The sequence below is a fragment of the Gymnogyps californianus genome, chromosome 13 (genome assembly GCF_018139145.2).
Source record: "Gymnogyps californianus isolate 813 chromosome 13, ASM1813914v2, whole genome shotgun sequence".
Lineage (NCBI taxonomy): Eukaryota > Metazoa > Chordata > Aves > Accipitriformes > Cathartidae > Gymnogyps > Gymnogyps californianus.
Window position 1 is genome coordinate 13,195,692 of NC_059483.1, and position 13,355 is coordinate 13,209,046.

General features: G+C 51.8%; 1 protein-coding gene across 1 annotated transcript in view; it reads left to right on the plus strand.

Annotated features, from left to right (window-relative positions):
* Nucleotides 1-13,355, plus strand: part of PODXL2 (podocalyxin like 2) — a 30,543-nt gene continuing 17,188 nt past the window's right edge. The window contains exons 1-2 of the mRNA XM_050904730.1: nucleotides 1-238; nucleotides 10,803-11,096. Coding sequence (XP_050760687.1) covers nucleotides 187-238; nucleotides 10,803-11,096 — 346 coding nt within the window. The 5' untranslated portion in view covers nucleotides 1-186. The remainder of the gene's footprint in view (nucleotides 239-10,802; nucleotides 11,097-13,355) is intronic.

Genomic DNA, 13,355 nt, shown 5'->3' on the forward strand with positions numbered 1-13,355 from the left:
CCCCCGCCGCTTCCCCCGCCCCCGGAGCGGCGGACAGCGGCGGCGGGAGGAGGCGGCGCTGGGCGGCGGGATGCAGTGCGGGGCCGGGCGGCGGGCGGGCGCGGCGGCGAGGGGCAGAGCCCGGCGGGCGGCGGGGCGGCCCCGCTCCCCGTGAAGAGGCGGCGCGGCAGGGCAGCGGCCGCCGCCATGCAGCCGTTGCACCGGGCCCCGGCGTTGCTGTTGCTGCTCCTGGCCGCCGGTGAGTGAAGGCTGGTGGGGCGGGGGTCGCCGCCATCCCTGTGGGCTGGGGCGGGCCGGCCACCGGGACTCTCCGCGGCAGGGCTGGGCAGCGCCGGGCAGCGGGTGGGTGTCGGTCCCCTCCCCGGGCACCGGAGCACTGCGAGCACCGGGACCCCCGGTGGGGGGCGGGTCTGCCCCCCCAACCCCGGGGAACCGCGGCCCGCGATGCGTCCAATTCCCCGGGACACCGGGACCTCTGTGGGAGGCAGGTCCCCATCACCCCCCCCGCAAGCACCGTTGACCCCCGGGTACCGAGACCTGTGTCGGTTTCCCGTCCCCCACCCCGGAGCTCTCCCCGGGTACCGGGCACTGCCCCCCACCCGGGCATCAGAGCCCTCTGGAGTGGCCGCTGTCTGCCCCGGGACCCCTGGGGGATGACAGGGACCCCCGGGCTCTCGGCATGGTGGGGCTGGATGCACCTGGGTTTCACCCCGCGGGGACGGGGGCTCCCGGTCTCCTGCCTCAGAGACGGGGTACGCAGCGCTGGCCCCTGCGGGAACCCCGCACGCTGTGGCCAGCACCGACGGCGCTGGCGGTGCGGAGAGAGGATGGACGTCGCCCTGGACGGGGCGTGCTGCCCACCGCGGCGCGTCGGCAGGGCAGACCCTGCTACGCCAGGGCTGCCCCAAAACCGCCTTCTCTTGTATTGATGGCTTCGTCTGGCGTCGTGGTAATTTTGCTAACTACCGCGAAACTGGCACAAAGGAAGGGGGAACCACAAATAGCTCCGCGTTTCCCCAGGAGCCTCCTCTTGAAATTTGGAGGAGAGGTAGGGTGCCAGGGAAAGGCAATTAAGTGCAGGAATAATTAGAATAGTTATGAAGGCTCTGCTTCTATTTTTAAATAGTCTGGGGAAATTTCCCAACAAAGGGATCCCCCCAAAGACCCGTGAGGCTGAGATTGCCCTCTCCCTCCCTACACCTATCCCTTTTGTACAGAAATCTGGTTAGTGTGGAACAGGAGTTTTGAACGGGGACATATAAAGAGTGGGGGAGTCTTTGTCTTGAGTCATTCTGGCAGGGAGGGAAGGGCTGATTTCCCAACCAGGCGCTGTCTTCCAGCACGACCGAGCTGTGATACAGTGACATCCAGCCCCCTGGCACGTCTCTCTTATTACCCCAATCTCCCGAAAATGTTCATGGGGGAATGTGTCATCTGTGGAGCCGTTCTGTCCATGAGCTGTATGTGCAGTGCCTCACCCCTGTCGCCTGGGGCTCCCTAAAGAGAAGGGATAAAGCCTTTTAGGTTTGCAAACAATAGTGAGCTTAAAGAGCAAAATGGATCAGAAAACCTGTTGGGGTTTTGTGCCAATACTCTGTGGCACAGAAGCAGTAAGTCTTTCCAGAGCTGAGCAGGGAGCCAGTTTTGTGGCTTCCTCCAGGCAGGTTGTCCACATTAGGGAAAACCTCGGGCATGGCTGGCAAAGGTCCTTTAGCTGTGTCTCAGCAGAAGACCCGTGTCCCCAAATTCAGCCAGACCTCTGCCTCTTCCACAGAGGAGGGCAAGGTGCATGGGGAGCAACTGCCATATTCCCACCCCACTGATCTGCTGGCAAGGGTTGGCCCTATCCCCATCGCTTGAAAGCTACATTGGCTCTGCGGAGGAAGGAGACGGACCTCATGGTGGTTTTAAAATCTGGTGGCCAAAAGGACCACAGCTGATACTGCTGTGCTGAGGGGAGGGTGTGTTTCCTATTCTGCTGAGGCTGCTGGAAACTTTCTAGTATTGCTGTCCAGCTGGTGATGATGTGGAGGATTTGGGTCCTTGGCTTTCCCTGTGATCCTCTCTGCTCTCCTAGGAGGGAGAGGCGTAGAGGCGGGAGGTGGGCAGCAGTTCCGAGGGACAGCTCAGTTCCTAATCTAGTGAAACTGGTAATCCTGGTGGGTTGTGGCAGCTCTGGGGGCTGGACTCGGTTGGCCAGGCATCTCCGGACACCTAGACTCCTACCTAGATGGGAGGTCAGAAGTGGAGATGCAGACTGCTGGGAATTTATAAATCAAGCCCTGTTTTGGTTAGTAGCTTTGCTCAGCGGTTTAGGATCTGTTCCAGTCTGGAATACTTCAGTGCACTCCGGCCTTGCTCCTCCAGTCCCGCAGGACAGGAATAGTTAAAACCTGAGAGAGCTGTAGGGACTGAGTGCAATTCCCCGCATGCTTCCCAGGATCAGGAGCCTCCGCAGACCTGCGGAATGGGCTGAAATGGGATGTGCACCTCATCGGGGTCCCATCAGACTACTGGGCAGCACAGGTCTGCTGGCAGAGTGTGGAAACATCTCTCCACGCTCTAGGGTATCTGAGCCCCTTTGCTTTTGCAAGTAGGAAAATGATGTGGTTAAAAGCAGAGGGAGAAGGGAGGGAATTGGTCTCTTCCCTCTTGTTGTCTCCCCAGGTGCTTGTCTGCATGTGGGCTATTTAAGGTTTTTTTTTTCCCTTCTGCCTGCTTAGAATATTCCTTGTTAGCATTGTGTGAACGAGCCTGAGATGAGGGAGTATAAATCAGGATGGATGAAAATTCCCTGTAGTCAGTTTTTCCTTGGCCTCTTCAGTGCCATAAGGAAATGTTCATTTAATTATAGGCATCAGGGGTAGAAATAACTACATTAAGCCCTCAGGGGGAAGCTGCCGGCGACGAGCTGCAGATCAGAGCGCACTAAAGTTTTTCTACTCGCTCAGCGTGGGAAGAAGCTCCGGCATTTTGTGGGTACCTGAGTGAGCAGCAGCAGCAACGGCAGCCCTGCTGCAGGGCCAGGAGGAGAGGGGCTGCGGGGAAGGTGCATCATGGCCCGCAGCTGGCGGTCGGGTGGACTTGCTTCCCGTTCTCGCTGGCTATTGAAGCACGTAATCCCAAAAGAATGGAGAGAGGCTATTTGTCAGCCACACGAGCGCAGCCCGCACAGAGGCAAAGCAAACACTTGCATTGGTTTGTTCAGAGGGCCAGGGATGCTGGCAAGGAAGATATGCCCTGCTGGGCCTCGGATCAGCCCCCCCACTGTCCCTGTGCCTGGTTAAGCCCCATTGTGTTTACCAGGGTTTGGATGTGCGTTCTTGTTTTGGGGATAATTTTTTACTGTTGGGAAGCCAGCTTTGCAGCCCTCCCTCTATATGACAACTGCAACCACTCTTGGCTCTTCCTAGCCTGCCTGATGTTTGTGAAGGTAGTCAGGACCCATACATGTGCCACGGGATTACCAAACCTTTGCATGAGCTTTTTTACCTGGGATGCATGAAGTTGGTTGGAGAGCGGAGCCTCTTGGGGGTGAGACTGCTGCGTGGCGTACCAGCATGTGGCAGGGTGGTCGTGACTGCCCTGCTGCAGGGGCTGGAGCAGAGTGTAACCATTTTGTGCTCAGTGTTGTGCCCAGTGAGTTTTAAAGACCTTTTGGGGTATAAAAGGCTTCTGTTATATTTTGATGGGTGACCGTGTCTTGAGGGAAGTCCCTCCTGCATCTGTGGTAGTGCTTGCTCTGCCCGGGCAGGGAGGCTTTGAAGACGAAGCAGCCACGAGCCTTTATTTGGTGTGCTGGAAATCAGGCCGAGCGCCATGGGGTACATGGTCCAGGTTGGGACAGAGCGAGAAGAGGAAGCACAGGCCTGGCGAGGTGATTTTTAGCAGACAGATGAAATGCTTTGGGCCTGTGAGAGGGCAAAGGAGTCTGTGGGCTGTGGTTTTTCTCTTATATCAGTGGCTTTCATCTTGTGGTCTGTTAACCCCTGGGGGCCTGTGGGCTGCTTTGAGGAGGCCTATAAAAGGTAACCAAAGAAAGAAAATTCACTCCTGCTGTATACAACTGTCTACCCGATGCTGTTTCCCCAGGGGCTGCATCTCCCCCCGCCTCCGCCCCAAGCTGGGAACTGCCACTGTCGATAGCGAGAAGCGCGGAGGAGAGCAGACGTTGCAGCAGCAGAGGAGGGAGGTGTGAAGGCTACGAGACGATCTGGGGAGGGAGCGAAGGCAAACAGTCTGGGAGACTGAAACCAAGCAAGATTGTGCCTCCCGGCATGAATGGTTGAGCGAAGGGGGAAGGACAGACAGGCTTGTCTGAGTTGCGTGACCTGCTTGCCTGGAGTCTCTTCTGTGGAGATGGCTGGTGGTGCTTAGAGCAGCCCTGACGTTACTGATCGTAACGACAGGAGACCTGACTCTTCTCAGCACTGGGCTGAGGATGCCCGGCACCGCTGGAGGTCAGGCCCCTGGTGCACACGTGCTGACAAAGGGCACATCTGCAATTATCTGCAAAAGCAGGTGCATCTTCTGGCAGTGCCTTGCCATTTCCTGTGGATGTACCTGGGTCTGCGTGCTGTAGATGTTCTCTGCTGAAATGCCAAGGGAGCAAATGTTGGCAGTCCTTTGCAAGGTAGCGCCCACTCAGTACGTGCAGACATGCACACCCTGTAGCCTGGTGTTTGAGCTCTCTGATTATGCTAGCTGTAAAGATCTGTAAAAGCTTAAAGATGCTGGCCCAGCTACTGTGTGCTCTAGGATTTCCCTCTGAAGAGTTGTCCCATTGCAAGGGCTTCTTCAGTTGTGCCTTGTCCCTCTTGTTGGTGCAGATTGGTAAGTATATGTGCTCCCTGCAGACCCGAATGCTTTTCCCATTGCTTTGTAAAATGTACTGGGGCCATGGGAAAGTGAATGGTTTTAGAGGGACACTCAGTGAGGGATCTGTTTGCTGGCAGTACCAGAGGAGGATGGCAGTCTGATCTTGTTTTCTGAAGCCCTAGGTGGAAATGATCTCAGAGATTAGGGACCTGGCTGGATTTGTGAGTGGTCTAGTGCCACGTGGGAGAGCAGCAATAAGGCTGTGTGGGAGCTGGACTGGGAGAGGTCTGTTAGGTAGAGCATCCCAGCACAGGTATGGTCAGTAACTCTGAATTAGCAGCAAAAGGACTTGGTCTGATATGCGATCATCCCATATGCTTCCCTGTGCAAGCTATTGAGGGTCTGGGGTGCAGAGACTCCAGGTGAGCATGGGGGAATCATCTTGGACATCCCTCAGCTGAACAACATTTTCTTCTCTTCCTCCTGCTGTCTGTGGTTGGGATCCTTTTTTGTTATTTAAATTACTCTGTGTTTTGTTATGTTCTGAAAGTGGTTAGTGCCGTTGGCTGTTCTGCCCTGGGGCCTCTCTCCTCTCTGCCCTTAGGCCTTGATCCCTGGCTTTTCCAGGCGCGGTGGTCTGGGGGAGGGAATATCCCTGACAGATGCTTCCCTCATCTGATCATTGTGTTTGTGTCCTAACCGTTTATCAGTAAATGACCATTCCTGACACAGCTCTCCTAGGAAATAAAATTGTTGGGTAACTCTTGGGTTTGGGGTGGGCTTGAAAGGAAGGTCAGCTGTAGCAGGGCCAGATGGACATTGTTGCGGCTGCTGCGTTGGCAATACCGAGATGCTCTGACCCCCCTCCCTGGTACCCATTGTGTAACTGCGTTTGGGTGGTGTTGTACAGGCTCTGCTAGTTGTTGGTGAGAGACAGGTAAGTCAGAGTGTGAGCTCCAGGTGAGTGCTCTTCCCTTCAGCAGGCTGATCCTGCCTCTGTGGCACTGTGGTGTAGCCACAGCACCCAGGCAGGAGAGGTAAAACCAGCCTTCAGTTGGGTAAACTGAAGGGCACACCAGCCCCTCCCTAGGTCAAGCCGATGTGATGACATCTTAAGGGATGTTTGTGTGTTTCCTTGGAGAGAAAATTGAGGTTTGCTTGTTGTTAATTAAAAAGCAAGAAAATTTTAAAGGCTGTTTGACACAGTCACAGCCAGATTCCATTTCATCTCCCCAAATCCCTCCTCTCATTTCAGCTGGATACAGAAACCACTTATTTCCTCTTTCACTTCTAGTCCTATTCAGTAGGCCAGTTGGGAGCTTTTAAACAGCTGCCCTGTCCCGTGGAGAGGTGGCTTTCCTTGTGGCAAAGGGATAAAGTGGTTCTTGGTCGGCTAATGTAGAAAATACTTTGGGGTTCTTTTAGAACTGTTTAGAAACGTGAAACTGCTCTTACAGCAGTTTGGGAGAGAGATGGCAGATGTTCTTTTCTCAGATTTTTTTTTTTTTCTGCTGTTGAGCGAAACTCCCCCATCTGCCTTGTCCGGGGCTGTTGTTATCAAATCCTCTGCTGAGCTGAACAGAGCAAGCTTCACCACTTTGACTTGGAACTGTTTTCTGAGGGGCCAGTGGGGTCAGCAACTAGCAAACTCATTTCATCTGTGTATCCTCCTGGCTGGCTCTTTTCTAGTGGCCATGGAAAGGTAACACTGCAGTATTATTCCCTGTTGTTGAAATCACCCCATTCTGCTCCTTACAGAGGTGAAGCACCTTTTGCAAGGTCAGCGTTACCTCCATGTGTCACCTTTGTGGGTGCTAGCAGCTGGAAAGCTCGCAGCCAGCGCGGGAGCTCCCATGCTGGTTTTGGTGCTCTCTCTCCGCCTTTGTTCCCTCTCCCCCCTCCACCTACCTCTCCCACTTTCTCTCCTTTCTCGCCCCCCCTCTGTCTGATCTGGGGCGGTTTTTCCTCCCGTGCTCACAGCCCTGCCGTTTCCCCGAAGGCTGGCTGCCCTCTTTAGCATGCAGAGCCTCATCTCCTCCAGGTTACGCAGAGGTGCCGCAAAAATAGAAATGAGAGACAAACGCCCCATTGAAGCAGCTGGCGAACGCTGGCTCCGTTCCCTGCTCCCTCCCATCTACAGTTGCAGGGCTTTATTCGTTTGTGTTTCTTTATTCCTATCGCTTGATCTGCCTTTTAGAATACAAAATTGGGAGACTGATGGCTGATAGAAGTCATCTAATCCTCGTCCCCCATCCTAGGAGGAAAATGGCTATCCACCGATGTCTTGGGCGTTAGATTTCCTCTCTCAGCTGTGCTCCCCTGCCTCCCAGCTCAGCTCATGCTTTCTTTCTTTCTTTGCCTTGGAGTTGACAGCTGCGTTGAGCTCCTTTATGAGATGCTTGGAAGAGAGGGGGAAGGTGGCAAATCTTGGGTCTGCTGTTTGGCACCCCAAGCCTTTGAGTTTTTGCTGCTGGTGCAAAAGGTATGAAGTGGTGTCAGGATACTGTCTGGAGAGGTACTGATTTGTACGCTGGTGCAACGGTGCTGTTAGCCCTGTGGCGTTCGGGCTGGTGCTGGCATGGAGGGTTCTCCCAGGCCAGCCTCTGCATCCTGTGCCTGTGGATCAGGCCCCAAGGTGTTGTCTTACTCCAGATCCACCCCAGGAGAAACCTGGCTTGCTCAGGCTGTGTCTATTAATGACTCATTCTTAGGGATGAAGTGGTGTACTTTTATCTTGGGCTGAGGAGAGCAGAGCATCCCAGTAAACAAGATAATGCAGCTTAGGGGGTTTTAAGTGGGTAAACACTTCAGAGTTAAATGAGGGTAAACGAACTCCCAGGATCTGAGCTTCCCGCATGGATGGGATTAGCTCTCTGGGTGCCCAGGTTCACCTGCCGTGAGATGCCTGTTGTAGAGGTGGTGGGATGGGCTGTGGCTGAGCTCTGGAGGCAGCCCAAATGGGGTGTAGCCGACAGAAACAGAGAGGCTTGAGCCAGTCTTTGGAGCTGGCACAGAGTTTCATTTTGAGGCTTTGCCTAGCTGGCTGGGAGACCCAGGATGTGTATTGTAGTATGGCTGGAAAGCCAAGGCACCACATTAGTCTCTGCTAATGGGAGTTGGGGGAAACTGAGGCATTGGGGTGGATAAAGAGCTGATGTAGGATCCAGGCAGTCAGCTGCAGTCCCAACTACACCAAATTTTCTATGTGGCCTTCGACTTGCCACGCTCTCTCCCCATCCTTGTGCTCCCCTTTTCTTGATAACTTTGAGAATAATGTTCCCTTTCTCCCCCTCGCTGCTCTCTGTCATGTTTGCTTAAGCTGTAAGCTCCTCAAGACAAGTGCTCTTTCCGCTGCGCTGCATGGAGCTCAGCAGTGCTCTCCGTTAGCGATGCAGGTGTCTTGTGTCAGCCTGGAGAAGCCCAGTCTAGGCACCATCACATTGGAGCCTGGTGAGCACCACTGAATCGGCACGGGGGCTGGCCTGGCCAGGTCTCTCCGGGTCCGTGCTCGCGCACAAGAGACGTGCGAACTCTCATTTCCAGCCGTCGACTTCACTGTGCATGCACAGCTCACAGGGAGCCAGCCCATCCCCAGGGATGCCCAGAGGCACTTTGGCTGGCTCTGTGGTGCTGCAGTAGCTTCCTTCCCCTTTGATACTCTGCCTCTGTTGCCATTCCCTTTTTGTTGCTGCGCTGGCCTCAGCCGATCTTGCCTTGGATCAATAGAACAAAATAAATGAGATAGATTGAGAAGTGCTGAAGCCTGGCCCAAGCGTATATGCGAAAGAGTAACCAATATTGGATTTTGCTCAGTTCAGAGAGTAGCAGAGGAGGGTGGAGAGGGTCAGAGCAGGCAGAAGGCTTGAGAAATGCATTTCTGGCTTCCAACGTTCCAAGGACAAGTTTGGTAATCAGCCTGGCAAGTGAGCAGCAACTCCCAAACTTTTTGTGCTAACAAGCCAATGTTTTCAGTGAAAGCACCAGGGCCAACCCATCTGCCATTGCCCCATAGCTCATCTTGGCACTTGCCCTGATTTGAATTTGTCCTTCTGGGACGTGGAGTCGTAGGACATAGTGGTGGGAAGGAACCTCGGGAGGTTGCCTAGTCTGTGCCCTTGCCTGAAGGCAGTTCAGCTCTGCTTAAATCATTTCAGGCCACGTGTATCCAGATCTGCGTGCAGCATCCAGGTGATATCTCAGCAGTGCTTTTATAAAAATCTCTTTATTTCTAATACTTCAGGGCTGTGCAAGCATTTTCACATCTGCATTCCAATGATATCTCAGAGCTGTTTCTAATACAGGAGTTTCTCCTCTTAAGACATTTCTAATGGATGGTTTCCTATCTTGTATCAGAAATGTTTGGTGCTAGTTCTCAAGGTGGTGACTTATCACTTTGTACTATTTCTTTTCATAATATTTCTGTTATTTCCATTGTCAAGATCACCTAGCTGTACCTACAGTCTTTCTGTGCAGTGAGGATGTCTCCTTGCTTTGTGTCCTTGGCTAATTTCATTATCATGTTCCTAATTTTTGTTCCAAGGTCACTTAGGAAAATGTTAAAGAACAGCAGACCCAAGGACAGACCTTGAGGAATTCCGCTAATAGCCTCCCTCCAGCACAAGCCTCTGTCATTGTTTGTGTAGCCAATGCCTTACGGTTGCCTTACAGTTTTCCTGCTAATCGGTGTCTATTCTTGCCTCTTGTAATTCTGCATGGGGCACTATATCAGATATTTTACTGAAGTCCAGCTGGATTAGATCTGGTGCATTTCTGTTGTCTACAAAATCAGTTATCAAAGAAAAATACCAAATTAGTCTTCATTTCAGCTTATTCAGTTAGCTCAGTGACTAGTTCATTAAGAATTGAGAAACTGAGTATGAGCTGAGAAAGCAGGAAAACTTGTCCTTTTTTCTTCTAATCTATGAATAAAAATCAGCTGTGAGAGGATGAGATCATCTAGTTTTAATGTGCTGAAGAACAGAGAGCTAGGAAGCAATTGGTTCAGTTCACCCAAATTAGTTACTTTGCTTGCTTAACAAAACTGTTTTAAATGTAAAACATGTTTTGGTAATCTCATTTTTTCCTTATGTCTCCATATTTATCATGGTATTTATCGGTTGAATAAAGCCAAGTTCCAGGTGCTGTTTTCTTGCATTTTGATTGAAGTTCAATATGCATGTGAATGTACCTTGACACAAATCACAATTAAAGTCTCATCTAGGAATCAAGAAGTGTCAGTCAAACCTTCTAATAGATAAAACGGAAATAACAAGGAGATAGTTGTTGAAAGAGAAGTGTAAAATGCAGCCTGCCTCCCTGCTTAGCGTTAGGTAGATGTTTGCTGTTGGTACGTTTTAATTCTTACCTGTGACAGTCAGCCCTTCCTTATGAAAACAAAAAATGTGAATGCAAAATGAAGTTCAAATCAATGACTTAAAAATAGATTTCCAGCCTGCTGATTTAAAACGATGAATATTGGTGATGTAAATAATTTTGGTTTAAGTCAGTCCCCCTGCATATAATATAGCTGCAGATCAGGAGCACTAGGGTGGAATCTTGCCTGGGTGAGTCAGATAGTAAAGTGTCATTGACTTCACAGGGCCAGAATTTCATGGCTTAAGTGTAAGACATTCCACCTCTTCTCCAAGATGGGTGATTAACAAGGCACCTCATCCTTTCAAAGAGGCAAAAAAACCTCAGAGAGGGTGAACCATCACTGCCCCATTGAAGAGAGGTGCCCCAGGCTGGATGGCTGCTTGGCACTGGCTCCTCCTGGATGTGAATGCTCCTCTGCATGGTTGTGGATGTTTCCCAAAATACCCTGATTTTCCTCATCATCTGAGAGCACAGCCCATCTGTGGGGCAGGTTATCCTGAAGGCAGGGGTGCGCAGAAGGTTGGTTTGGCAGGAGCAGGCTGCAAGGAGAAGACAAGCCCAGTGGGTGTCAGTCCTATCTCTGATATGGGTTTACTGTCATTATACAGGGACCTTGTGCCTCTGCCTTGCCTCCTCAGAGGAGCCAACCACTGATGGCCTCACATCAACTTCCCTGCTGGAGTTTGCCATGATGTCCCACCTGGAGGCCATGAATTCCCATGAGCAAACCAGCCCGGAGGCTGCGGAGCCTGATCTTGCCCCCGGCTCTCTGCATGCTGCCCCAGGATCGGGCTTTGCCAGCGAGGAGAATGAGGAGTCCAAGATATTACAGCCCCCGCAGTACTTCTGGGAAGATGGGGGAGAGCTCAACGACTCTAGCCTGGACTTGGGACCAGCAACAGGTAGGTTATTTTTACCCCATTCTTCTTCCCTGCTCTGCAGGGACTCTGGGGAGGTGGAAGGATGCAGGGATCTGTCTTCCTGCTTTGACACAACTCTCGCTAAGAGGGCCTGAGATTAAACGTCAGCTCTATTTTCTCACCTCAGTGCCTGATGTGTCCCCAGTGAACCCTGAGCAAGCACAGGCTTTAGAAACCAAGTTACAGCTGAGCCTTTATTCCTGAGCTGCTAAGAGCTGGGAAAAGTATTGCCTCCACCTAGTTTCCCATTGCCTTATGCCCTTCTTTCTCTCTCTCCTTCCCCCTTTTATGTTCTCTTCTCTCTCCCTTCTTTCTGTTGCTGTCAGTTAAGCCCAACCTAAAGGTCTCAAGACCCTAGCTCAGAGATCAAGGCCATTTTGGGGTTTGAGTCAAAGGTGGGTTCCCTGGGCCAAGTTCTGGATTCCTCTCTGTGACTTCAGTGGGGATTTGGCCAGAGAGAAGACAGCAGGTTTTCTTCCTTGGGCAGCTGTCCTGTTGCCTTCCCTGTCCTGCCTGCTTCCTGGGGAGCCATGGCCAAAATGAGTTTCGTTAGCATTTGATCTTGCTTTCCTCTATGGAGTGTTTTTTGAGACTACTGAGTCCCCTCAGTGGTTTCCACCCGAGCCCCTCATTGGCTTTGAGATGCTCTCAGGGAGAGGGATGGGAGGAAGGAGGAAGAGCGTTGCAGGGTTTCCAGTAGCTTAGGAGATTATTTCACATGCTCCTGCTCTTAAGTGTCATGTGGGGCATGTATTAAGTGTTACCCAGGGGCCAGGCTTCAGCCTTATTCCTCCTCCCTTATCCGGTATCGCTGCCTCCCTCTCAGCAGGTCTGACTGAGGTCTGCAATTAGAAAGCACAAGTCTTGTTTTATCTTCACTCCTGTTTCTGTGACCTTAAAAAAGACCTGTGCTCACACATGGCTGAGGGCTGCCGCAGTGCTATGGCTCAGGCTGCCCACTGGGGCACAGTGCACGCTATGCAGGGCAAGGGCCATCCCAGCTTAGGTCTCCAAAGCCCTTTGCTTGCTAACATTGCTGCTAAACTCATCTGGCCGTGCTCTTGCTGCCCTGCAGCTCGTGTGGCCCCCGGGGCACTTGCAGGCCTGGCTGTGGGGAAGCTGTGCAGATGCTGCCTCCGCAGCGATGCTGGGGGCGGATGGTGCATGTTCCTACCAGCACATCCTTGGGACATGCTCTGGCTTAGCCACTCTCACGCACTGGCAGCGTGCTCAGCGGCGCTTTTATTTGTGTGCCAGCAGGCACCTGCATGTACTCACAGATCTGGACGTGACTTGGAGAACAGCATGTGCTTGTGCATTGAGAGCGAGATGCACTGGGTACCGAACCGAGCCGAGCCTCTTGCACGTGCCTCGCCCCATTTGTATGCAGAACACGCTCCTCTCTCCTTCCGTTCTTGCCTGCAGTGCTTTCCTCCATGAACAGATGTGCTCTTTCAGCTGTCCTTTGCGCGTACTCTGCCCTATCCACTGCCCAGCTAACCACTTCTGTGCTTCCAAGCGCTGTTTTTTCCCTTGGCCGTTGCTGTGTCCAGAGCTTGTGTCCTGGTCGCGTTTCAGAACCTTGGTTAATAGAACAGTTTGAATTATTCAAGAGCTGGGAGCGCATTTCTACTTAAAATTTAATTAGAAGCCTGCTGTGTGTCATTTTACAATAAAGGATATTGTAATAGCATCCCTAAATTGGGCAGCCTTCTCCTGTCATGGAAAGCCTGTGCATGAGAGATGCACACGACCAATGGATCTTACATACTGCATGTGTGACAGATGCCATGTGATACCTTGTGGAACTGTGTGATGACATCTGTTAGGTTATTTTCAACGTATAAATCCATTAAACAGTTTCAAACAGCTGCTGTTTAAGAAAAAAAAGTTTATGGTATAAGTTTTCCTTACGTGGGATTTCTCTCCGAACGACAGTGAAGTGTAGCGTGGCATAGTTGGTAGCTCTGTCCCAGGCACAGATTTGAGACCCTGTATCAATCAAGGAATAAACAGGATTGTTATACTACTGGAGAGAGAAAATTCCCTGCTATGAAAGGAGACCTGTGCTGGCTTCTTTCTGTGTTTGGTGTAAAGATATTGGGCCTGGAATTGGTGGTCGTCTTTCAGATAGAAGTCTCCTGAGATTTCAAAGCTCTTTTAGTCATCTCTCCTTTTTTTTTTTTTTTTTTTTTATGTCCTTCTGAAGTCTGTGTGGGGAGACTCCTCTGCCTTTGTGCG